Source organism: Prionailurus viverrinus, chromosome B3 (genome assembly GCF_022837055.1).
Source record: "Prionailurus viverrinus isolate Anna chromosome B3, UM_Priviv_1.0, whole genome shotgun sequence".
NCBI lineage: Eukaryota > Metazoa > Chordata > Mammalia > Carnivora > Felidae > Prionailurus > Prionailurus viverrinus.
This window is the reverse complement of record NC_062566.1, coordinates 131,720,729-131,747,328: the sequence shown is the minus strand read 5'-3', so window position 1 is coordinate 131,747,328 and position 26,600 is coordinate 131,720,729. Positions and strand designations below refer to the sequence as shown.

At 54.1% G+C, this 26,600-nt stretch overlaps 1 protein-coding gene across 4 annotated transcripts in view; it reads left to right on the top strand.

Annotated features, from left to right (window-relative positions):
* Nucleotides 1-26,600, top strand: part of ITPK1 (inositol-tetrakisphosphate 1-kinase) — a 180,358-nt gene that overhangs the window by 100,208 nt on the left and 53,550 nt on the right. For all 4 annotated transcript variants that reach the window (XM_047862682.1, XM_047862681.1, XM_047862683.1 and 1 more), the window contains one exon: nucleotides 6,635-6,760. Coding sequence is in view for 1 of the 4 variants with exons in the window: in XM_047862681.1 (XP_047718637.1) it covers nucleotides 6,635-6,760 (126 nt within the window). In the remaining 3 variants the exon portion in view is untranslated. The remainder of the gene's footprint in view (nucleotides 1-6,634; nucleotides 6,761-26,600) is intronic.

Genomic DNA, 26,600 nt, shown 5'->3' with positions numbered 1-26,600 from the left:
AAGTCTAATGTGAGTCAGTACAAGTGACCTAGCTTTGCAAAATTCAAATTCTGACTTGTATTTGAGTCCTTCTTGATAGAAAAGTCAGGGAAATTTCCACTGGTCAGCAGTCATGTGAAGAATGAGAATAGGGAAATGTAATAGCTGGTGTTTATGGATTGTGCTGTCGAGTAGGGAAAACGCACCTCCCGTGTTTCTCGTTTGCTGTCATCATCACACTTCTTCACAATCAAAACGCTTCTAACACTAGGTGTGCGGGAATGTTTTCCCACACCAAGCAGTGCCGTGACCCCCGTTGGCTGTCTTGCAATGTAACCCAGTTCTGACGCCCTCTACCGGGAGGTGGTGTTGGATCCCACAGGCAAAGGGCTCAGTCCCACAAGACTGTCCTCTGGCTCCCACCCTTCAGATGCTACTCTCCAGTCCAGCTTGTCATCTGTGTTCCTGACCAGCCGGCTCTCAGTTGGAAGGACCCCCTTGTCAGGTTTGATTAATTTGATGAATTTGCTAGAGTGGCTCACAGAACTCAGGAACAATTCACTTCCTGTTTGCTGGCTTTATTATAAAGGGATATGATGAAGGACCTACTTGAGCATCCAGGTGGAAGAGACGTGCAGGGCAAGGTGTGTGGGGAAGGATGTGGATTCTCCCTGTCCTCTCGGAGCCCCTTAGCACCTCCGTGTGTTCACCGACGCTCCCCGAGCCCCGTACCTTTGGGCTTTTTATGGAGTGTTCATCACGTTGGCGTGATCGATCATCAGCTCAGTTTTCAGCCCCTCTCCTCTTGCTGGAGGACAGGAGAGGGGGCTGAAAGTTCCAGACTTCTAATCATGGCTTGGTCTTTCTGGTGACCAGCTCCCATCTGGAGGCCCCCAAGCTGTGTGTCATTAGAACAAAAGACCGTGCTAACACCCAGGGAGTCCCACGGGGTTGTTTCACCACCGTGCTATTGGCTGGGAACGGTTAAGAATCTGCGTGCGCTGTGAGTCCTTGGCGTGTTATTCAATCTCTGTGCCTATAGTGGGTCCCCATCTCAGGCTGTTGCAAGAACTATATGAGAAGCTATATGTGTAAAGTGCTTAGAACAGGGCCCAGCTCAGAGCAAGTGGGCGAGATCTGCGTCCTGGCCACAGGACAATGGGTCTTTGCGCCGTGAAGCTGAGGTTCTGGGAGGATGGTCCTTAAGCCTGTCCAACTCCCACGTGGGCTGCACTTGCAGCCCGTCTGACCGTTCAGAGAGGCGTAGATTGTTTTCAGCAGCCCAGGCTTCTGAGGTCATAGGACACCCTGCATCTTGTATCCAGAGAGGATGAGCGGCCCCAGCATGGGTTGGGAGCCAGTTTTCCCCGGGTCCCCAGCCTCCCCGATGAGCCCCAGAGATGGTTTTACATTTTTGTCATATCTGGCTGCTTATTGATCCTGTCAGGGAAGCACGTGTGGAAGTTCAGGTGAGAAGGAAGAGCTGGAGCCCCTGCCCTGTTCTCATCTTGGGGGGCCCTTCTCCTCACTCCACACACACACTGTCCTTGGGGACTATATTCGGGGAGGCAAACTTTCAGCCTACAACCTACAGATTTTGCCTTAACACACTCGAGATTTATTAGGTGTTCACCCCATAGCACAACTGTGGTCGTGGGAGGTGCCTGGCTCCCTAGGATCCCCTGTTTCCAGCCTGCAGATGCAGCATGAGAGAGGGGTGGTCATGGGCCACCCCTGCCAGGGTGGCATTCAGGGGTCAGTGCCGTAGGACAAGCTCCTTCTGCAGAGGGTAGCCTGTGTGGCACATGATGCATTTGGACTTGGCAAGTGTCAGTAGGCCTGCGTCACACCTGTCTTCCTCCAGCCACCTCTGGAGGTCCCGTTTTGCTCTCTCCCTCCTCCTCCAGGAGGCCATTTGTAACCCCCTGAGGAGGAGAGCGTCACCCTGCTTCACGGGATGCCCCTTCCGGTAGGCCTGCATTGTTCACTGTTTCTTCAGAACTTCTGGTTATGTTTAGCGCACGTTAGCAAGCTCTTCCCTGGGGATGCCAGGCCCAGTCCTGGTGTTTGGGGATCTCAGGATCTGGTGGACGAGGCAGGATTAGAGGAAGGACTTTATTTTGTTTTATTTTATTTTATTTTAATATTTTTAAACGTTTGTTTATCTTTGAGAGACAGAGAGTGAGACAGAGTATGAGCGGGGGAGGGCCAGAGAGAGAGGGAGACACAGAATCCGAAGCAGGCTCCAGGCTCTGAGCTGTCAGCACAGAGCCCGACACGGGGCTCGAACTCACGGACCTCGAATTCATGGACTGCGAGGTCATGACCTGAGCTGAAGTCGGACGCCCAACCGACTGAGCCACCCAGGCGCCCCAGGAAGGACTTTATATTTAGAAGTTAGGTAGCAGTCCCTGAAGGATACGCAGGGGGTCCCAGGGATATGGGTGAGACCAGGGAGCCATTAAATCTTCCTGTTTGGGGTAGAACGAGTTGAGAAGTCTGGAAAAGGATTGAGCTTTGGAGCTGGGACTTGTCACTGTGGGGACAAGGGGACGTGGGGCCAGGGGATATTCTGGGCAGAGGGGCGGCTCAGACACAGGAGCTCGTCTCCCATGTGGGGCCTGGAGTGACATGTAGCTGTATCACTTGGGCCAGCTTCCAGAGTGAGCTGGGACACTCACTGGGTTACTGACAGAGAGCCTCGAGAGGGGAGCACAGGGACTCTGCATCTGGTGCCCAGGAGGTGCCCAGGGGATACTTGTCAAATGAGTAGGCAGAGGCGGGTGCTTAGTTGTCTAAGCACCCAGAGCAGCATTGATGCACCTGCTGGACATCTACCCTGTGCCCCATCCATAGATGGGATGTTCTAATCCCAAAATAGCCCAGTAAGGGAACATCCTCATTTTGTGGAAACTGAGGTGCAGAGCAGTTAAATCTCCTGCCCAGCCCAGGAGCAGCTGAGCTGTGATGGGGTTTCCAGGCTTCTGCCATGCACATCTTCCTCCCAGACCAGGTGGTGGGAGACGTGGGGATAGTCAGAGTCTAGCTCACCTTGGATCCTAGGCTGGGCATGATTGGGTTGCTTGCTTCGGGAGTCAGAGGTAACTTTCCGGCCATTGGAGTTTGGAGGCCTTTGTCCCAACTGCTCCCGGCGCCCCCTGCCCCCCATCTCCAGTCAGCCTCCTGCCTTCGTAGCCGAGGGAAACAGTGGGTCCTTGTTTCATCCGAATCCTGAGCTCTGAGCTCTGTGCAGAACCGCGTCCGGCATTGGCCTCACAGGATGGCGTGACTTGGAAGCATGGCACCCACAGACCTCCTCTGGCCACAGCGGGCAGCCCTTTCATTGAGACATCCTTGTTCCTGGCTGAGGGACAGATCAGACCCTTTCCGCAGAAGAGAACAAGTTCCTGGGAAAGTTCCCTTTTCTGGAGGCAGAGTGTGGTCAGAAAAACAAAATGACAGTTGAACGAGTTCCCTTCTGCCTGAGTCCCCCCTCCCCACCCCATCTTGAGAAATGAAACCTGGCCCACCAGGGTCCCCTCTTCTGCCGTGTCCTGGCTTCTTGGGAGCCAGCCACTCTCCCAGCATGACCCTGCCTGAGTGCCCACCTCCTCCTTCCCAGCCAGCAGTGAGAGACCAGAGTCCCTTCGAGGCATTTGTAGGAGGATAGACCCCTCAGGGCGATCATGGCTTATCTGGCTACTTGAGGAGAAGATGTGCTGGGGAACCTTCTGGAACCAGTGACAGCTCCACTCAGGCCTCAGCAGAGATGCTGCCGTGAGAGAGACGGCCGAGCCAGGACCAGACCAGGCCTGATGTGTGTCCCAAGTTGCCGTTCTCGTGAAAGGGTTTTACTGGCATAAAAATGCTTGGAAAATATACAAAGGAAGGTGGCTGGCTTCCAGAACTCAACTGTTTACCTTCAGTGGAGCGGCCGGGAACGCGGAGAGCTTGTTTTCCAAACAGCCCATGCCTGTCAGGTCTGCAGGCTGCGGGCTGATGTCAGGCAGGGACGAGCCAGGGGTATCTCCCTTGTCCATCTCCTTCCCCAAAACCACAGGGACACATTTGTGTCCCCTCATACTGCACAGGCGACCTGGAAGCTTCTCTTTGGAGGAGTGGGGATGGAGCTTCCGACAGCCCAGCATCTCCCGTGTGACCCAGTTCTCTTCTATTTCTAGCTGCCTTGGTCTGAAAATATCGGTCTCCTGTTTGTGGCACCTGTCATGGTGGAGCCACGGGTTACGGCAAAAATGGGTTGGGGCCTCTGGCATTTCTTGCGAATTTGCTGTTCTTTGCCCAGGTTACCACCTCCCACCGGCTCTGGTCTCTTCCTTCAAGTTCTGTTTCTCGTTTTTTGGTTTCCTGGGAAGTGGAGTTGGATGGGAATGTAATACCGAATCCACAGACAGAACCAGAAGGGTCCTTGCAAGTTCCTCTGTTTGTCGAAGGGGAAACTGAGGCCCGGGGGGATGATGAGCCGGGCTCGTGCATTGGTCCAGGACACTGGGCAGCTCGGCTGCAGGCTGAGCCCACAGGGGCTACTGTTTGGCCTCCATCCAGGCCCCAGCTGGGCTTCTTCCCAGTCGCATTGCCTTGCCTGGTCACTTAGTGGGTGCCTTGGGCTCTTGGTGTCCTGGTCTGTGATGGTGACAATGTCACCTTTAGCTCTGGGGCTTGATGTGAGGATAGCAAGTGCTGCTTCTCTTCCCACCCAGGAGCCCTAGAAGGGAAGGTTGGCTTCTCAGCTAGTCTGACTTTTTGTTCTGTATACAGGCTAGTCACCATGGGGTGGGAAGAGTCTCTTTCAGTATTATTGTGAGATCCATGGGATTAAAAAAAATGTTCATTTATTTTTGAGGAAGAGAAAGAGGGAGAACACACGCAGGGGAGGGGCAGAGAGGGAGGGAGAGAGAGAGAATCCCAAGCAGGCTCCACACTGTCAGCGCAGATCCCGATGTGGGGCTCGGTCTCACTAGCCGTGGGATCATGACTTGAGCTGAAATCACGAGTTGGACACTTAACCAACTGAGCCAGCCAGGTGCCCTGGGATTTTTTTTTTTTTTAATAGGAGAAGTCCCTTAACATCTTTTCTGGCAGATATTAAAAACAACAACAACAACAACAACAACAAGGAGTTAAGGATACCATGAGGAAAGAGCTGGTACTTTCTGAAGGTTTAATTAGATAAGAGTTTAAGTAAGAGAGGATGACAGGTGTGGGCTGGGTCAAAGCAGCCAGCAGGATGTGGTGAGGCACCCCAAGAGTGGCAGGCTGTCACCACCCCAGGCCGGAGGGGACAAGGGGAGGGAAGGTGGTGTACGGGGGCCCAGAGGCAGCGGAGGGACTGTGTGCTTGGCAGGGATGGTGGCTATTGGCAGAAGTACGGCGGGGACGTGAGGACAGTGGGAACAGACAGCCAGACTTTTCCCTCTCCCTTCTTCTCACGTGCCTCCAGTTGGCCACTCGGCCAGAGGACAGGGCCGCTAGGTGGTTGTGGCACTAGAGGACAGCCTCCGAAGGCTCACGGAGGGTCAGGGATGGGGCCGGGGGCACTGAGTGACAAGCCCAGCCTCGCATGTGCCTGTGAGCACCACCGCTTCCCTGCTGGCAGATCCTAGTGAGGTTTCCAAAGTCCATATTCCCCACTCTCCTCATTTGTAAAATCACCTCTTATCCCCATGGTTGGAGCATGAAGACGTAGTTTTTATCACCCAGAGTGAACGTGTGCAGCCGTCACTGTGATTTCTCTACTCGCAACTTTGAAACAGTCAGCCTTGACTCCTGGAGGGAGCCCCACTTGTGCGGGGATGGGTGTAGGGGCGGGGCCGGTGGCTTTCTCTGGCCTCTCCTGAGGCCATCCAGGGGGTCAGCCAGGTGCCGGGCTGGCGCCGCTGCCTCCGAGGGACCGGCCTTGCAGGTGGCGGTGGCCGTGTGCCGGGCGGCAGACATCTGGCAGGTCAGGAAGCGCGGTGTCAGGCCGTCCTGGCTGTTGGCAGGTGCTCCTGTCTTGGGGTCAGGTGATGCCGACTGTCTGTCAGCTGGGCGGCTCTGGCTCCCTGGGGATGTGATCTTCCTAACCCCGCATTCTTGAAAAAATAAACACAGCCCCCAGCAGAGCGGGCCGGCTGCGCCTCACGGGCTCCAGGCAGCCCCGCACTCCCTCACCGTGTCTGTGATGAGCCCTGATTTCTGTGTGAAGTACAAGCTGCCGGCCTGTGAAAGCAGCGCCTCTTTGGTTCGTGAAGATCACAGCTTTGCTGAAACTGTAGTTTCGTGGGAAGCGTGTCTCCTTAGATCTCAGTTTAGACCCGGCTGCGTGGCTTCAGAGCCCTCGTTCCCCTACCTGAAAAATCCAGGTCATTGACCAGATGGGCCACGTTCAGTATACGTTTTCTCTATAAAACGATTTCGTGGTGATGCCTGCTTAACCAGTAGATGCCTCAATTTCATGTGTGTGTCTTCTAGAAGCGGGGTAGCATGGGGCTCGGGCCCTGCTGTGGAGGAGTCTGAGATCTTCGTGGGTGTGTGCTGTCCCGTCCGTGTTTCCCCAGTGCGTCAGGGACGGGCAGAAGGGTGGGGAGTACGGTGGGGACAGTTGGCCCAGGTGCTGACGTTCTTCTTTTTCTCGGTGCCCTTCTGTCTCCCCTGGCAGCTGAACCTCAGCCGGCCAATTGAGGAACAAGGCCCCCTGGACGTCATCATCCACAAGCTGACGGATGTCATCCTTGAAGCCGACCAGAATGACAGCCAGTCCCTGGAGCTGGTACACAGGTTCCAGGTGAGCAAGGATGGTGAGGAGGGAAGGCCTGAGAAGGGCTCTGTGCATCTCTAAAGCCGTAGCAGCTGTCTTGCTGAGTAGTCCGTGGTAATGGTTCTGTTGCTGCCCCAGCACATGGCCTGGGGTCAGGTGCTTCCCTGCCAGGGCCTCAGTCTCTTTGGGTGTAAAATGGGGTCCATCCAGGGCATGGCTGGCACCTCCTCTGCTCTCTACCTGTGTAGATCAGGACACTGTGGAGTCCAGATGGGACCCCCACACCCTCAGCACATACAGTCACAGTCAGTGGTTCTGAGTTGGCATGAGGGGTGGGACCCTCTTGCCAGGCTTTGAGAAAGGGAATCCTAGGGGCCTTTGAAGTAGAACACCCTTGGGGCGCCTGGGTGGCTCAGTCAGTTAAGCATCTGATTCTTGGTTTCTGCTCAGGTCATGATCTCATAGTTGTGAGATTGAGCCCTGCATCAGGCTCTGAACTGACAGTGCAGAGCCTGTTTGGGGTTTTCTCTCTCCCTCTGTCTTTCTTCCCCCCCCCAAATAAGTAAATAAATAAACTTAAAAAAAATAACAATAGCCTTACTAGCTCCCCGAGTCCTGCCTTGGTGGGAAGCTCCCTCGCTGTGCCTACTGCTTTGACCCCTGCGTGCCTGTCTCTGAGCGTGGACTGGATCCTCTTGGCTGGTCCCTCCTCCCGGTCCCATTTCCTCCCACAGCCTCCCAGATCTTGACCCCGTGATGACCCACCCGCCACCTCGGGAGGTGCGCCTTTGCCCCCGCTGACTTGCCCTGGGTTTTCTCTGTCGTGGACAAGACCGTGATTCATTCCTCTGGAAAGCAGCTCGAGGGTTACGAAAAACAAAGTCATATTATCAGTGAAAATGCGGCCAGAATGGGGGGCCTTCCTAGCGGGAGGGGATGCTTGAGCGAGCACTTGTCAGTGTGTGATAATTGGAGATGTGACGTCCTGTCTTTCTCTGTCAGGACAAAGGGGACTCTCCTTAGTCTCCTCACCACACGGTAGCCCTCCTGCTGACAGCATTTTCTTTCCTCCATGTGTCCAGGGCCCTACTTGCCTCCCTGTGACTCTCACCCCCTCCTTGGCCAGCTTGGCCACAGATCCCCACATCCTGTGTGCAAGCAGCCCAGAAGCAGGTGTGGCCTGCCGGTGGCCCCTATGCTGGGGGGAGGGGGTGCTGCCCCATGTCGTGTCCTTCAGGGCCTTTGCCTTGCCGACCTCCTGAAGTCCCTCTTGCTTTCATAGGGCTGGAGGCCGTGGGAAAGGCGCATTCGGGCTCCTCCGTGACCTTGCTGAGACTCTGTGTTCTTATCTATACAATGGTTTTAGGATCAGGAAAACTTTGCATGATGTTGGCTGGAGTACCTGACACTGCTCGGGCCCCAGCAGGTGCTTAGTAGAAGGTCAACTGCCATTTTGATGACGTGACTTCCCTGAGCCTTAGTTTCCTCTTCTGTAGAATGGGGATCTGCTAGTTCCTGCTCCTTAGGATGGACAGGTTGCTGTGAGAAGTAAACGTCCGTGTGCATAAAGGAGCTGCTTCTGCCTCTCGGACTTGAGTACGACCACCACTGTTACATTCCTGCTGTCCTCCTAGATCAAGGGTGTAGCCCCCAGCCTGCCTCAGTGCCCTGACCAACCTCCCATAGGGGGATCCCCATCCCTCACTTCCCATAAACACATGCACAGCCCACAATCCCGGGCAAGGGATGGCTAAACCATGAAGGAGAGAACTGGGTCCCCTGTGTTGTGTTCTTGGTAGAAGAGAAAGTTCCGCAGGGCTGGGGGAGGGGGTGGGATGTGGGGACGTGTGGCTTCGAGGTTTCAGCCACCGGGTGCATTTCCCAGGGAAGTCTTGACTGGATTCCCTGGAGCCTGTCCCAGCCAGGGCACACACACTCGGCCAGCCCTCAGATGACTGAGGTGACCTCAGTATAACCTTCCAGCCTTGGTATTTTTGGGATAAATTTTCCCTGTGCTCTGTGCTCGAGCATGAAGCCGGATATCTGATAAGGCCAGGACGTTTCCTCCTTTGTGAAGAGAACAATCCTTTAGGGAAAAGGGTGACAGGCTGGGCTTTCCAGAGGCCCCAGGAAGAGAGGGGACAGGCAGGGGCTGGTGAAGAGAAGGACCAAGGGACGCCGGGTGAGGGCCAGGGGAGAGGCCCAGTCGGCTACGCTCCAGCCTCCCTCCTGCCATCAAGTCACTGTCAGCGCTGACCTGGTCACCCGCTTCTGCTTATAGGATTCAGAGCCAGACCCGATAAACTGGCGCTTGACCTTGGTCACGTCCCTTGTTTTCAGATTCTTGTTTTAATATACATGCTGGACTTTAACAAGGAGATGTTGGCTTGGGTGGGTAAGGGCCATAGGGTCAATAGCGGGGAAGCAGAACCCAGGGCTTGGGTTTGCAAAGCTGGCCTTTCTGCAGTTTGTCGTGAATAAGAAAACAGAGTATAATGGTTTGCCCCAGAAGGGGCTTGTCTTGAAGGGCCTTCTCCAGATGCAATACTTGAGTGCAGGAGAAGTGAGTCGAGGAAGAGGAGCGTCTGAGGTGTTCTGACCAGCCCTATAGCATTCTGCTCCCGGGATGCTGCCATGAGGCCTTTAGCCTGGGATAGAAAGGCATTCTCAGAGCTGAGAGGTTATGCTTTTTTCCTGGCTGCCTTTGAGGACAGGTTGGAGGGTGTGGGCCTGGGGTTCACTGCGGATCACTAAAGCTGGTTGCCATAGAAACTACTACTTAAGTCTTTTTTTTTTTTTTTTTTTTTTTTTTTAAATATTGGCCCCAAGAGAGCTTTGCTTGGAGAATTATCAGGATGATTCAGTTGTTTTTCTGCACCAGGGTTCATGTGGAGCCAGCAGCCTGGTGCTGCTGTCTCTCTGCCCGAGATTCATGTATCAGTGCACAGACCTTGAGGGCCCTGCCCATTTTGGCAAGTGGGGCTGCAGTGGTGGGAGGGTCCCTGTCCCCATGCTCAGGGGAGCCCTGGCCTCTGAAGCTATTTCCTCAGGGATGCTTGGAGAACCTTCTTCTCACTGTGGCATCCAGGGCAACCTGGTGGGACAGGGGCTGGGGGCAGACCTTCTGCTGCCCCCTCCAGCCCCAGAATTGCCCAGAAGGGTTACAGTGATTGTGTTCTGTGGGGCATGTGGAGCTTTCTAGGAGGATCATCCTGGGGCTTTCTCTGAATGAGCTTGGAAAAACGAGGTTTGAGTTTAAATTGACACCTCTTCTCCTGTCTTGATTAGGCTGGGAGATTGTGAAGTGTTCCACAGATAGTCCCGGAACCCCTAGTCTGAATACCGGAGCTGTTCTTTGTGCGACACGCTGTTTGCTGAGCACCTTCCACGTGAGGCCGAGCCCCGCGGGGAGGCCGAGCAGGAACCCAGGAGCTGTCCTCACAGCTGCCAGAGTGATGAGTTAGGGCAAAGCCAGATCTGATCACGTCCTGGTGTCTAACCATGTACCGTCTCTTTGCGGCCGTAACAAAGACTTCAGTTTTTAACAAGGCCCACGAGGCCTGTGTGATCTGGCCGTTGCCTCTCTCCACATCTTCATCTTGTCCCACCTGCCCCTCAAGCTCTGAGCTCTTGGCCACCTCAGTGCCTTTGCACAAGCTGTTCTTGTGCTTGAAATTCCTTCTTCACTCCCAGCTCTCAGCTCAGGTGCCCCTTCCTTAGGGATACCTCCCTGATTATCTCACCAAGGACATATCTGCCATCCCAGGCCCTCATAATTTTATGCTTTTCCTTCCCTCACTTTGGAAGCACATCATGCTTTATCAGTCCCTACTGTCTGTCCCTCTGGGGGTTATTAGCTGCAGGGGTGGGGATTGCATCTGCTCCGAGCTCACCGGGTATCCTCACTGCCTCCCATGGTGCCTGCTACATAGGAATCGTGCCTGTGTGTTTGTGCAGTGAAGGAGCTTTGTGGTGCTGGCTTTGTGGTGCTGGCTTCGTGCAGGGCATCCTGGTGGGTCAGAGAAAGGAGCAAATAGCTCCAGGGGGCAGCTGGGAACGGGACACAGGGAGGGCTCATGAGGCAGATCGTGCTGCCTGGTGGCTGTGCCTGGGGAAGCCTTGGGGTGTGGGGAGCTGCAGGAGGAACAGGCTGGGGAGCTTGAACTTTATCCTGCAGGCCGGGGGGGTTAGAGTGAGAAGATCAGATTTCACTGGAATGAGAGAGGGCCTGCTTAGGAGGGGGAAATTGCCAAGGCAAGATGAACTCTGAGTAGTGAGGACACCATAGTCGTTGGAGCCTGGCAGTTTCTGCAGTGAAGAAGAGAGAGCTCATGCCCCTGGGGGCTCAGCACTGCCCCGTCCTCATCCCAGGGCCCCTGTGATCCTCTGAGCGCCCCTACCACAGGCCCACGACAGGCCCATGAGGGGCAATGCCCCACTCCCCTCTCGGGTCACCGGCAGCCCTTTGATTGTATGAAATGGATCTGGGAAGGGAGCTCTTTCCTCGCCTCCTGGTTGCAGGCAGAGAAGGCACGCTTTGCACAGTTGGTTTTTTTTAAATGATTGTTTTACCTGAAAGGAACCAGCTTTTTGAATCAACTCTCAGTAGCTCGGCTCCCCACCCCCCACCCCTCATCTTGAAAAACCGGTTTATTGAGATAGAACTCACGTGCCATTCCATTCACTCACTTAAAGTGTATCATCGATGGGTTTTAGTGTATTCATAGATCTGTGCAGTCCCTTTTAGGACATTTTCCTCACCCTGGAAAGAAACGCCAAATCTTTAACCGTCACCTCCCCTTCCGGCCCTGAGTAGCCACCACTTTCTGTCTTTGTAGATTTCCCTATTCTGGACTTTCATAGGAACGGAATCACAGAGCACTGGACCGCATGTGACTGCTTCTTTCATTTAGCATGACGTTTTCCAGGTTCATCCCTGTCGTGGTGCGAAATGGTGCTTCCTTCCTTTTGATGGCTGCAAGCTTCCATTTGGATACACCACGTCGTGTATCCAGGTATCAGGTGACGGGTTTCCATCTTCTGGCTATTAAGAATACCACTGCCGTAAGCTTGTATGTACACATTCTCATTCCTTCTGGTAATATATGCCCAGGAGGGGGATGGCTGGGCCACGTGGCAACTGTTTACTCGATCCGGGAGCCACCAGACTGTTTTTCCTAGAGCCGCACTGTTTTACATGCCCACCAGCAGCGCAGAAGGGTTTTGCTTTCTCCACATCCTCACCAGCACTTACCCAGCTCTGACTTTAGCCATCCTAGCGGGGGTGAAGTGGTTTTGATTTAAATTTGACTTAAATATCTTGTGGTTTTGATTTAAATCTCCCTGATGATGGCCGATGCTGTCAGGCATCTTTCCGTGTGCTCGTTGGTCATTTGTATACCTTTCCTGGAGCCCTTCGTACACATCGTGCATAGATGTCTGGAGCCCACAGATTTGCCTTTTTCTTCCTCTGGCCTGTTATTATCCCCCAGAGCAGAACGGTTCGGAACACCGACACGGGAGTCCGTTGCCTGGGTTCAGAGCTCTCCCCACCGCTTCCTGCTGGTTGGCCTTGGGAATGTCTTTTAAGTTCCCCTGTGCTTCAGTTCCCTTATCTGTAAAATAGAGGCAGTCCTAGTCCCTGCCTCCCGGGGCTGCGGGAGGACCGAGTGTGTTGACCGTGGCCAGCGCTCAGAGCACTGGCCACGTGGGCTTGACGGCCTCGGAGGCCAGGCAGGGGCCTCTGCTGGGGCCCATGTGTGACCTGCCCCTGCCTCCCAGTCTAGCTGCAGAGTCCGGTTTCCTCGGACGTCGGAGGAGATGGCTTCCGAGGCCCTTCCTGCTCCGGTCTGTCCAGATAGGCTCGGCCGCACCGCAGTAACAGGCGGGTCCTGCAACTCAGCGCAGGCTTGTTCCTACCCTGGGGCCCACGTCGTCAGAGGGCCGGCTGAGCTCTGCACGCCTGAGAGCTGGGGTGACAGAGCGGCAGCAGACCGGTCCTCACGGCAGAAGGAAGAGAAATCCGCGAAGCGCGCTCTGGCTCCTAGTTTCTGCCCCAGGGTGACGCGTGCCGTGGCCTCATTGATTCTCGTGGCCATGACTGACCGCAGGGAGTCAGGCACTTATGATCTGCTTGAGGGCCAGGGGGCCGCGTGACAGTAATCCAGCAGCCCCACCGTGCGCTTTCCTTCTGAGGCTTAAACGTGGCAGTTGCTGTGAGGCTTGAGCAACTGACAGGCACAGTGCCCTTGGAGCGGCGCCTGCTCCGAGCGTGTGCACGCGTGTACACGTGGTCCCCCGCTCTTCCTTACCAGTAGTGCCTGGGGCGTGATGACAGGTGTAGCACTGAGTGACCCTTCCGTCATGCCAGCCTATTATTATTATTATTATTATTATTATTATTATTGCTGCCACCACAACCACCACCATATGGACAGTAGCTACGTGTCACAGCTGACCTAGGAGTCCTCAGTCACGATTGTAGTCAGTGAGGCAGTGGTTATGAAAATGTCCCCAGATTGGAGGTGTTCTCTGTGAAATGAGCACCGACTTCAACTAAAGGCAGGGCCCGGTGGTGGTCAGGGGACATGCCCGGCTCCACCCCTCCCCGGTCGCCCCACCTGCCGTCCAGGGAACGTGCTGGGATGGCACCGTAGGATGGGGACATTGAAAGCTGCGGTGGCCACCTCCAAAGGTGGCTGCTGTGAGCAGCGGTGATCACCTCCGAGACCAGAGCTCCGCGCTGCCCCCGACCCCTAGGGCTCAGAAATGATTTCCCAGCCGCGCTGGATCAAACCCTTCCAACCTCAGATGTTTACCGGGTGGGCCGCCAGCCTGGGGCTCTGTGCCGCAAGCTGGAGGGATGGAGGGGAAGCAGAAGAAACCAGATTCTGTTGTTCCAGGCCTTCTAAGCTGATTAGGGAGATGATACCTAAACCTGACGTAAATTAAGTGAGTTTCTGTCAGTTTGGAAGCAGCGCTTAGTGGCCTGTGGCCTCCTGGCTGGTGGTGTCAGGATCGGAACCCTGGGCGCCAGCAAAGGATCTGGGCGGCCACCGTGGAGCCCTGCGAGAGGCTACCGCTTCCCGAGCAGGTGCCAGCTGGCCGTCGGTGCCCGGGGCGCTCCGCATCTCTTACCTCACTTTGTGCTTCTGTCAGTGCCTGCGAGAATGGAATTACTCCCCCCTTTTCCAGGTAAGGATACAGGCCCGAGGAAGTTAAGGTACTCGCCCCGGGTTGCTTAGTCCAAACACGACGGAGCCAGGATCATAGCTCGTGCTCTTTCAGATAGGCCTCAGAATGGCTTTGGGGTGTGAGGGCCAGTGATGCAGGGGCACCCGAAGGAAGAGGTCACCACCGTCTGGGATTGCCTCCGACCCAGCTGGTGCTGCACAGTGATAAACGTTAACCAGCAGATGCCAGGGGAGGCAGAACTGGGCATAGTTGGTGACCCTGGCCTCAGAGGACAGATCCTGTCCTGAGGTGGCCATGAAGTCAGTCTCGTCATGACTCCTGCCCTGGGTTACAAGGCCACCCTCCCCACCCCCCGCCGTGGTGGAGATGGCCACACAATCTGCCCATTGTGCGCCCAGATCAGGCGGTGACGGTGAATCATTCTTTCTCCCCAGGGGAGGTCGGTGCCATTTAGTGCCATTAGCTGTGTGCAGGGCCTTTCCTGTGTGGAGAGGAAGACCGGTCCCCCAGGCAGACCCACGACTTTATGACCCTGTTACCAGCCCCAAGCAGAGCAGGACTTTGTACAGCACCAGGCGGTACAGTGGGAGGGCCCGGCTGCCCTGGGAGCCTGAGCTTTGACCCAGCACACTGGCCGTGGGGGGGGGGGGGGGGGGGTGGCGCGGGGGGCGGGGGAGGGAGGCAGTCAGGGTTTGAGGTGCATTGGGTTTCAGAAATACTAACGTTTATTAATAATAAATTTTTCCAGGGTTGACGAAGGAACTTTTATGCACGTAGTTTCAGGGTTCCTTAGCCTCGGCACTGTTGACTTGTTAGGCTGGATGATTCTGTACTGTGGGGCCCTCCTGTGCACCGTGGGGTGTCCAGCAGCATCCCTGGGCCCCACCCACTAAGTGCCAGGAGCGCCACTCTCAATTGTGACAGCCAAAACTGTCCCCGGACACTGCTGCGTGTCTCCTGGGGGCAGGCTCGCCCCCGGGTCGAGACCCCTGCCTTTCTGGGAGCTCGGCAGCTGTGAGAGTTCCGGTGGGTAAGTGAAGCCTTTCTGATTTAAAAGCGTGGATACTGAGCCCTCACTGGATACAGTATCTGAGTTTTGGAGATTGGGCTCTTCAGGCCAGGAGGTCTGAAGTCTTCGTGGATTCTTCTTTTGGTAACACCTGTAGCAGAAAGCTCACCTTCTTCCATTCTCCTCCTGGCCTGTTTTGCGGCCATGACTTCCTGACTTGGCTTCCACGTTCCCCATATGCTCTTAGGGTTAGGGTTAGGGTTAGGGTTAGGGTTAGGGTTAGGGTATGCTGTATGCTCACAGTTAAGCCGTTGTGGTTTCCTTCACCTTTGGTAAATCACAAAGCTGCTCACCAGCCAAGCCGGCCTCTGCTGACCTTGGTCCTCCGAGGCATGAGGACCCTCCTTCTCTGAGCCCCTCCCTGCACAGCTCATGCTGGTGGGGTCCATGCCCACTGTCTCAGGCCTCCCACCGCCCACAGCCCCTTGCTTCTAGTCCCTGACCCGGCCTGCGTCTCTCAGCCTGTTCATTGATATCTAAGATCAGTCATTGAAGATCTGTTAATGTCATTCATTCAATGAGTCTTGATTGAGCACTTCCTGTGTGCCAGAAATCCTCAAAGAAGTTGCAGGTACCACGATCAATAAAACAGATGAGGTGGACTGGGCCCCTGCCCCCACAGAGGTGTATCTGTGTGTGTGTATGCAGGGTGTGGGGATGGGGAATGCAAACAAACCACAAGCAAACAGGAAAAAGGAACACAATCTCCAATTATGGGAAGTTCTAGGAAGAAGGAAACTCAAGGCTTGTCTAACAGGGAAGTTCTTGCCACTTCATCCTGCAGCTTCTCTGAGGAGTTGACAACTGGGACTGAGGTCGAAATTTAAGGCCTTTTGACTGAGCGGTGATCATGGAGCAGGCCGGGGGGGCGCGTCTACCAGGCTCTTTGGCAGGACAGGCACAGAGGACACTGAATAAGCCGGTGAGGCTGAAGCACTTGCCCAGGGAAGAGCATACAAAGCGAGCATACCCAATGCCTGCTGGTTAGAGCAGGGCCGAAAAGGACCCTGGGAAGTCAGTGGTCTGTGGCCCCAGGGTCACTGCCACGGGGTGTGGTGTGGCAGCAGTGGCTCCCTGTCCTGTGCGGCTGGGGCCTGTACTAGAGGCGGGGAGGCTGGGGCGGCTGAGCACAGAGGTGAGGGGCCCAGGCACCTCTGGCTACAGTGGCCCTTGGCGTTCCCAGAGTTCAGCAGCGTGCTGCAAACCCTGCACTGGTTCCACACGACTCCTCTACCCCCACCGACAGCAGTGTGGGCACCCCGAGTTCTGTGACTAACGCTGGCACCCCCCAGCAAAGCGCAGGGGAGCCCGTGGACATCAGGGAGGCCTTGGCTTGTTCTGGGAACTGAGAGTTCAGCTCTGGCTGCAGGGCTGGGGGAGGGTGGGCGTGTAGGGCAGGCCAGGCAGCCCTGTGGCCTGGATCCTGGGAAGTGGCCCGAGGGCAGGGTGGCTCCATAGCCTCACCTGAGCATTGTAGGGACGGGCGTGGGTGGGTGTGTGGGGATGCGCGTGGGGAGCAGGTGGGCATGTGGGCCTGCGTGCGTGGAGGGGGTGCACGGGGCTTAAGACAGGTGCTTGAGGAGTGCGGCAGCTGCTGCGTGACCTGGGACCCGGCAGCCCCTTCTGGTCCTCACTTTGCTCAGCTGCCAGCTCTGACCGTGGGGTCAGGTGACTGCTGGGACCCCCCCGTGGCCCCCACAGCGATCCCTTAATGGAAATGCTAGTCTCTCCTGGTTTAGCGTCAGCCTGGGGGGGGTGCCTTCTGACCAGCACCCAGCCCTGCCGGCCCCTTTCCCAGGTCCGTAGGCGCTGTGACAGAACATGTGACATTCGTCAGGGTGAACAGCCTGGCCAGGCACTGTGCCAGCCTCTGCTGACGGAAGATGGAGAACATGTATAAGTTTGGTGCTGAAGTCTGGGGATAGAAAGGGAGGGATTGTTTTCCATGGGGGCCTGGGAACGGCGGGGAGAAGGCATTTGCCGTCTCAAATAATAGCCTTCTGTTTACTTCCAGCTCTTTCTTCCTCAGCATTTGGGGTGATGTTTTGGCGGGAGCTGATTTCTCCATAGGCTTTTCTGTCAGCACTGCGAACAGCAGTTTCTCACCCGTGGGGACCACACTGTCGTGCCCACGCTGCTCGCCAGGTGGCCGAGTGAGGCACATGACATTAGATTGTCTGGGAAGATGACCCAGATGGACAGACAGTCGTGGGGGGCATCTGGCTTTGGGGGCACGTGACTTCGAGGCCACAGGCGGGGACACCGAGGCTAGTGTGCAGAGCCACACGCCCAGGAGAACCCGTGGTCTGTGGGGCGCTCAGGCCCTCTCACAGCACCTCCCCTCCCCTCATCTGGAAAGGGTCTGATGTCCCATCAGCGGTATGAGTCTGTACAGCTCACTGTGGGGACAGGGTCCTGGCTGCTAGGACCTCTCCTTGTTCCTCCTGAACCCTTTGTGCTGTGACCATCCTGTTCGTCAGCAGGGACGGGTGCGGGGGTGGCCCTTGCTGGCCCTCTGCTCCATGGGAGCTTTGTCTGCCCCTCCCGAATGCCCCAGTGTTTCTCCCACCTCGTGCCCAGCCTGGGCCAGTGAACCTTTCCAGTCATCTCATGGACTGTGATTCTGGTGGATTCCTTAGTTGTGGCTCTCAGTGGTCCTGACCGTCCCCTCCCACCTCTGCTGCCCAGTCGGCCCCTTCCCATCTTAGGTGCAGCCACAGTCGGCTCCCCACAGCCTTGAACCTTTTCAGGGGCTCCCGTGTGTCTGAACAAAGATGGTCTTCCCTTCCCCACACAAAGCCATTGTTCTGACACTAGATCTTGGAAATGACTTCACGTCAGCCCTTCAGGCTGCCTCGTTCTGTTTAATGGCTGCATGGTATTGCTTTAAATCCTTTTCTTAACCAGCTCCCCACTGATGTTTCAGGAACAAGCCATAGTGATGAAATAATCTGTACACGAATCTGCATGCACACGTGGGGAGTTCCGTGGGATGAATACCTGGGAATGGAAATGCCAAGGTTGTGTGTTCTTAATTTCGGCTGGTGCCCAGTGTTTTCCCATAAGGTTGTACCAGTTTACATTCCCACCAACCTAGAGCTGGGCTGTGTCCCCCCCCCCCCCACTTTTGGAAATGCTTCTCATTGGTTTAATTTGGCATAGAGTTCTGGAATATCAGGGGGTGCCAGACCCTCACCGTACCCCCATCCTGTTGTGTTTGCCACTGGCACTCAGGGCCCTGGCAAGGGCAGTGTCTGTGCCAGGCTCACGCAGCCTGTCTGGACCTTGACCCCAGGCCACCTCGCTTCTGTCTGGTGCTCCTGTGTTCATACCTCGCCTTTCTCTCCGGAACTCCCTGTGCCGTGAGGGCCTGAACACCCCAGCCTGAGCTCACGGGTTTTAATAACGGGTCTGGAGAGCAAGTACGCTGAGGGGCAGAGGGCATCATTTTCCTCTCACGGCTCTGTCAAATCATGCCAGAGGTCAGGCGGTAGCTCCGTCCTTCCTGTACGGCTGAGTCTGGCACACATGTCCCTAATGCCGGCTGTGTTGGACACACTGCTCAGGCCCATCCCTTCCAAGTTCGGCCCCTGGGCCTCACGTGCCGATAGACTGGTCACTGCAAAACTCAAAGCTGGCCCCGCCACTCCCCGGCACAGGACCCTGTTGCTTTAGGATCACATCCAGACTCCCTGGCTGGTGTATCTCCAGCTGTCTGTCCTGCTTTCTGCCTTACATAACCTCCCCTTTGAGACCTATGTCTGCCCAGCCATGCCGGCCTCCCTCACCCCGTGCCTTTGCGTTTGCTGTCCCCTCTGTCTGGAATGCCTTTTCTCTTTGTGGCCCATGCCGGTGACCCTTATGCCTCCAGCAGCACTGGCCTCCGGAAACCCTGTCTATTCCCTCCACCCCCCTCCCCTCACGGCCAGATGAGTGCCGTGACCCGCATCCCTGCATATTCCCATATGGCAGTGCTTCCCTACTCTGTCCTCACCAGTCACCTTTACATCTCTCCGCACTTAGGGGAGCCCCCAGTGAGGGTGGGCGGAATGCGACTGCCCTGTAGCTGCAGAGGTGCCCCCCACCCCGATGTGCGGACACACACACACACACATACTCTCTCTCTCTCTCTCTCTCTCTCTCTCTCTCTCTCTCTCCTCAGGAGCTCCGTCTCTTCCTGGCCTCGTGTTCTCTGGGAGGCCTCAGGCTGAGTTCTCAGACACTGGCGAGCTCCCCAGAATACAAATGAGGGCTGATTAAGACCAAGGTGTCTGTGGGCGTGGAAGGCCAGCTCTCCCCAAGGAGCCATTTTAGAAAAGTCAGAGACGTAGCGGGTGAGGAGGTGCCCTCTACATACCAGGGCTGGGTCTGTAAGGAATGGAGAGTTATCTTAGTCACTGCACAGAAAGGCAGTCCCTCTCGCTCAAGCTAGCGAACTGATGTCTGTCCCTGACGTGGAGCCATTGGCTATCCGCCATTCGTGTTCCTGTCCTTCCGTCTACTGTTGTGGGAATGTGTGTCACTGTCCTAACAAGACTGGGTTCTGTGTAGTTCTTACACTGTGTACTTGCTTGAGGGCAGCAGGCCCTGGGCTCCAGGACCCAAAGAGCTTTTTTTGTTCACTTATCACTTCAAAGTATCAAAGAATCCTAGGACTGGAAAGTCAGAAAGGATATAAATGCATCATTGCAACCTACTGGTTTTGTAGATGGGAAAACTAAGATACAAGTGACTTAGGTGGCTTTCAGAAGTATGCATGAAGTTAATGGCAGTCTTAGAACTTGAAGCCAATTTCTTTTTTTTTATTTAAAAAAAAATTTTTTTAACGTTTATTTTATTTTTGAGACAGAGAGAGACAGAGCATGAACGGGGGAGGGTCAGAGAGAGAGGGAGACACAGAATCTGAAACAGGATCCAGGCTCTGAGCCATCAGCACAGAGCCCGACGCGGGGCTCGAACTCACGGACAGTGAGATCATGACCTGAGCCGAAGTCGGACGCTCAACCGACTGAGCCACCCAGGCGCCCTGAAGCCAATTTCTTAATTCTGCCTCTACCTTAATTTTCACAGTGTCTTAGGGTCCTTTGTGTTGGAATCGGGATCACCCAGGTGCAGCTGGGCTGAAAGAGATGGTCAGCCAGTGACTGGAAGGCAAAAAAGCCTCGACTGATGGTCAGGGACTGTTACATGGTGTGTGTACTGCACAGCTCAGTGGTAGACTGTGAATGCCACTGTGTGTGGCAGGACTTGGCAGTTCTGTCCCTGGTATGGACCAAGTGCTGCCACAACCTTCTCTTGGCCTCTGGGAGCCTACTCCCAAGGTTCGGCTGCACGAATCTCCAGCCCCAGCCCCAGCCCCATGCCAGCCCTGGCTACCTCTTCAGACCCCTGGCTTGTGATTCTTGAACAGCCGTGGGTGCTTTGGTCTGGCTAGGGCCATGGTTGGCTGCCTGGCACAGTCTGATGCATCCAGGCACTTGGGTCTAGCGTGGATTCCTCAGGACTGTCTGTGGTATGTGATTTTCTGTAAGGTGTAATGAACAGGCATGTATTCTGGGTGGTGCCGGGAAGGCTTCGCCTGGGGGACATTTGACCCTGGCTTCAGATGATTTCACGTCCGTGAACAGCGGTTGATTTCATGGCTTCAGTAGTTTGCGCAGAGGATTCGTTAGCTGTCCTCCCCAGAAAGCTTTGCTCAGCACGGCTCATGACCTCATCCTCCTGTGGAGCTAGTCTCCCGGGAATGGGGTTCACTTTCTGCAGAAGCGTACTGTGCCTTTGATGGTGTGATTGCTCATGACACCGTTGTATCTGTTTGTCCTCCCTCCGGGGGTCCCCCGCCTTCACCGCAGGCATCCTGTGCGTCCGGAGACGCACGTGCTGGCCCTGAGAATCCTGCACGTGTCCTTCCCTTGATGCTGCATGGATCTTCATCCCAGAGGCCTTTGTGGACTCCGGCATCTGGCCCGATCATTTGCTTATTCTCCTGAGACGTGGCTGTCTTGTGGCTGTTGTTAGTTTGTCTTGATCCAGGCTCAGGAATAGAAGCAGAGACTCTGGCCCAACGTGTTGGCTCCTTGGGGCCTTTGGGAGCAGAGTGAACCAGGGTGGACCCTGGGGTGCCAGGAGGAGCAGATGGGGTTGTGGGCTCATCTCTGCCGCTTCGCTGTGTGCCCTTGGGCTTGTTTCTGCTTCCTTTCTCCTTTCTGGAAATACGGGCTGACTAAGGGGCCCTTAGGTCTTGCGAGGTCTGACCGTCTGTGACTCTTCCTCTGGCAAAGGAACTTGCAAACTCTATTGCCGTTTTTTCTTGGGTGCTTTACCTTGTCCTCGCACCAGAGGCCGCGTGCTTGATCTCACAGGCTGTGCTACCAGGCTCACAGCCGAGGCTTGGGTTGACAGCACACGAGAAAGACGTACTTTTCTTTTTTTAACATAAATTTTATAAGAACACACATGAGAAATCCTGGCCATGGCTAAAATTTAGATGTTTTTCCTTTGGCCAGGCCTCCCCGAGCCAACTAGAGGGCTCTGGAACCAGATGGCCTGGATTCAGATGCCATCGTGGCTGCTTCCTTACTCGGAGAGCCTGGGCCAGGTACTGAGGCGCTCTGAGTCTTTGTTTCTGTCTGTCCAATGGGGCTGCTAATAGGACCTAGTACGTAGGCTGGTTGTAAGGAATAAATGTGTCGGATCCTGAAAGTGTGTAGAACACCATCCAGTACTTGGTGGGCATGCAGGAAAAGTTAGCTGCTATCATCACTATCATTACCGTAGTTGTTAATAATAACTCATTCTAACATCTTGCCGGGACCTCCATCTTGGTGTTAAGACTTTAGGAACTGGAGGGGTGCCTGGGTGGCGCAGTCGGTTGAGCGTCCGACTTCAGCCAGGTCACGATCTCGCGGTCCGGGAGTTCGAGCCCCGCGTCGGGCTCTGGGCTGATGGCTCAGAGCCTGGAGCCTGTTTCCGATTCTGTGTCTCCCTCTCTCGCTGCCCCTGCCCCATTCATGCTCTGTCTCTCTCTGTCCCAAAAATAAATAAACGTTGAAAAAAAAATTTTTTTTAAAAGACTTTAGGAACTGGAAGCTTCCTCGCTTTCATCCAGCACTTGGTGTGGAAGGAGCTAGTTCAAAGGGCAGCCTTTGTGGTCATCAGCTGGAATGTCTGGGCGTGGGTTGTGCTATCAGGAAGAGTCAGAAGGAGTGAGATTATGTTGAGTAAGCCCAGGGTTACCTCTTTCCCATAAAAACCCCTGTGAGTATTTCCACCGGCCGCAGGTCTTCCCCAGCATTCGTTTGGTGACTAAGCACTAATTAAAACATGCCAACCCTGACTCACGGAATCAGCCTGGAGAGCTTGTTCTGTGCATGGCACGTGGGATTCGCCCCGAGTGCCCATGCTTATCTAACTTCTGGAACCAAGTGATGATCAGGATTCTGAATCCCACGTGCTGTGATCCCCAGCTGATCGCTGCCGTGATCCGTGGTGATGGCTGCCGTGGCCCTGGGGAGGTGTGGTGGAATTGTGCCCCATTTCCCATCCTTGATCTGCTCCACGTAGAAGGCTGGAGTCCCAGAGAAGGTGAAGACAAGGCAGGCTACACTGAGAGCAGGGAGCAGGTCCTTGCTTCCCTGCTTAGTTGAGTGCTTTCGTTCTCCCCCACCCCACCCCTTTTTTTTTTAATAAGGTGAAGTATAATACATACCTAGAAAACCGTAGGTATAAGTGAGTAGCATGATGGATTTCGCAAACCAGATACACCTTGTATCCACCGCCAGATCAAACTGTAGAGCAGGACTGCTCCCTAGAGCCACTCGTGGGCTCCCCGCTCCTTCCCTGCCTGTGCCCAACCTGTCCTGCCCCTTCTTTCTCTTTCCACTCTCAGTGAGGACTTCTGTCCTCCTGTGTGACATCTTCCTGGGGGAGGGGAACAAGGACCCTGGAAGGAAGGAGGCTGGTTACCAAACTAGAAGATGAACTTTCTCCGACGTGTTGGATGCCCTCAACTCCCTGTTCCGTGAATGGCTTCCAGTCCAGTCTTCCCACACCATTCCTGGTCAGCAGGGTTTTTCTGAAACTGACTTCAATCCTAAAATTCTCCTCTTAGAAAGCATCTCTGCCTCTCCCTCCAGCCTTCAGGTTAACATGCAGAATGCTTGGCCGGGGAACCTGGCACTTAGCTTGCCCGGCCCTGCATGTGACTCCTTCTTAGCATTCACCATGCTGCTTCCTGTCCCACCTCTCTGGAGATTGAGAGTTCTGGACATTTAGAGTCCCGAAGAACAGGCAGGGCTTGCTGTCCCCACAGTGCTTGCTTAAGGTTTCCTCTGTAAGTGCTTAGATAGGACTACTCAGGAAGCCATCGTTCAAATAGATGGCCTCCCAGAGACCCAGACTGCTTGGTCCACAGGGTGGGGGTGGGGGTGGGTGGTCTGGGCAGTTCTAAGGCTCTTCGTTCTTGTCTTCCCACTGCTGGCCCCAGGCCTCAGCTCTCTCTTTTCCTGTTCTAGGCCTGCTTGACTGAGTTGTGCACAGGTTCTCCAGCACTTAGATTCGAAATGGGTCCTTAGACTTTCTGGGAATTAAAGCACTTCAGCCACATAACTTGTGATTGGAGAGGTGACAGGGTGCACTGCAGGGGCCTTGGGTTTGACACTGTAATGGCTGGTTTTGAATCCTGACAAAGCCGCAGCTGATTGCGTGGCCTTGGGCCAGTCACTTGGCCTCTCAGATGCTCAGTGTTTTCATCTATAAAATGGGAATAAAAATACAGATGTTTACTCTATAGACCACAGAGATTGCTTTGTGAGTCAAATTTAGCGTTTTGTGTGATTGTAGCTTTTAGAAACCAGAAAAATGGTTTATTAGTATACCATGGTGGGCTTAAAAAATTTTATTTATTTATTTATTTATTTATTTATTTATTTATTTATTTATTTATTTTGAGAGAGAGAGAGAGAGAGAGAGAGAGAGAGAGAGAGAGAGAGAGAGAATCCCAAGCAGGCTCTGCACTGTCAGCACAGAGCCTGATGCAGGGCTCAAACTCATGAACTGTGAGATCATGACTTGAGCTAAAATCAAGAGTCGAATGCTTAACTGACTGAGCCACCCAGGTGTCCCTGTGTGCCATGGCAGATTGTTATGATTACTACCTAAAATATCCATGCTTGAGGAACTGAGAAGTTTTGCAATCTTTTGTATTCTTAACCCAAGAGTATATGGTATATAATCTAAGAGACATGAAAACGTTCATCTACACAAAAACCTGTGTACAAATGTTCACAGGAGCTTAATTCATAGTAGCCACAAGATGAAAATAAACCAGATACCCGTTAGCTGATGAACAGATCAACAGAGGCGGTATATCCACACAGTGGAATATTGCTCAGCCATCAAACACAATGAAGCAGTGACACGTGCTACAGCATGAGTGAACCCTAAAAACGTTATGCTAAGTGAAAGAAGCCAGTCACAAAAGACTGCATTGATTCCATTTATAAGAAATGTCCAGGGACACCTGGGTGGTTCAGTCGATTAAGCGTCCAGCTTCGGCTCGGGTCATGATCTCATGGTCTGTGAGTTCGAGCCCCGCGTCGGGTTCTGTGCTGACAGCTCAGAGCCTGGAGCCTGCTTCAGATCTGTCTCTCTCTCTCTCTCTCTCTCTCTCTCTCTCTCTCTCTCTTTCTCTGCCCCTCCCCTGCTCGTGCTCTGTCTTTAAACAAATTAAAAAAAAAAAAAAGAAGAAGAAGAAATGTCCAGAATAGGCAAGTCTCTAGAGGCAAAAAGTGGTTTTCAGGGGCTGGAGGGAACGGGTGAATTGAAGCTGATAGCTAAAAGGTATGGGATTTTTTTTTTTTTGAAGTGATGAAAATATCTTCTAACTATGCTTTTGGTTGCACAACTCTGTCACATATTGGAAGCCATTGGATTGTAAGCTTTAAGTGGGCAAACAGCATGGTATGCGGTCAATAAACCTGTTTTAAAAAAAAACATCCCAGGAGGTAGGGGCTATGACCCTCTCCATTTCACAGATGAAGACTGAGGCTTAGGAGGCCCAGAGTCGCAAGTAGGGAAGGCAGGATTCTACCCCAGGTCCAGCAGCCCCCCACTCCCATGCATGGAACCTCTTCACAGGATTGGTTTCACCTTATAGAGGAGGAAGAGGCCTCGAGAGGAGAAGGGGCTCCCAGTGCTCTGTGTGGTGCTCCTTCCTCCATCCTAGCTCCCCACCGCTACAGGGGGGATTTCTAGAACCATCCACTGCGCTTGAATCTCCCACTCCTGCCATGGAGGCCAGAGGTTAGGAAGTGCCCGGCTGGGCTCTCAGGCACACACGGTCCAGCAGGAGGCCTTTCAGTGGCTGGGTCACAGGTGTTGATGAGATGAGGCCTGTGTGCCAGGTCTGAGGTGGGTGGTGTCCTTGACTCACAAAAGCTCCTAATGTCAATGACGTCCAGTTTATTTTTCTTTTCTTGATTGATTGTACTTTTAGATTTTTTTTTTAATGTTTACTTATTTTTGAGACAGACAGACACACACACACACACACACACACACACACACACACACACAGTGAGAACAGGGGAGGGGCAGAGAGGGGAGGGAGACACAGAATCCAAAACAGGCTCTAAGCTCTGAGCTGTCAGCACAGAGCCCGATGCGGGGCTTGAACTCACGAACTGCTAGGCCATGACCTGAGCCGAGGCTGGACGCTTAACTGACTGAGCCACCCAGGCGCCCCTGATTGTACTTTTAGTATCATACCTAAGAAACTGTTGTCTGATTCAAGGCCAGGAAGATGCACACCAGTGTAATCTTCTGAGAGTTTTATAGTTTCAGCTCTCACCTCACAGGAAATTTTTTTTGTTGTTTTTTTGAGAGATAGAGCGCACGTACATACAAGCCAAGGAGGGGCAGAGGGAGAGAGAGAATCCAGGATTCATACCCAGTGGGGAGTCCGACGCGGGGCTCAATCCCATGACCGTGAGATCATGACCTGAGCCGAAATCAAGAGTCGGACACTCAACCAACTGTGCCACCCAGGGGTCCCACCTCGTAGGATTTTTATATTAAAGGACATGGTGTTTGAAAACCATATTTCCCGGCAGTGTGTGTGTAGCTGGTCCTGGGTGTGTGGTGGCTGCTATTATTTAAAAGTTATGGGGCGCCTGGGTGGCTCAGTCGGTTAAGCAGCCGACTTCGGCTCAGGTCACGATCTCACAGTCCGTGGGTTCGAGCCGCGCGTCGGGCTCTGTGCTGACAGTTCAGAGCCCGGAGCCTGTTTCAGATTCTGTGTCTCCCTCTCTCTGACCCTCCCCCATTCATGCTCTGTCTCTCTCTGTCTCAAAAATAAATAAATGTTAAAAAAAAAAAATCACCTTTACTTTAAAAAAAAAAAAGAAAAGAAAAAAAAGTTATGATGATGATGATTTTTATTTATTGTCATCTTTTCCATAATTAATCTCTCACTGTGTTTCCCATCTGGCTCGCTGCCTCTTGCTCCTTCTGGAAAGACAGTGTTGCTGTTTGAACGTGTCTCTGGCACGAGAGGTGTGTGGGATTGAAGAAAAGGTACATCTGGTTACTTAGCCCCCTCCCTCC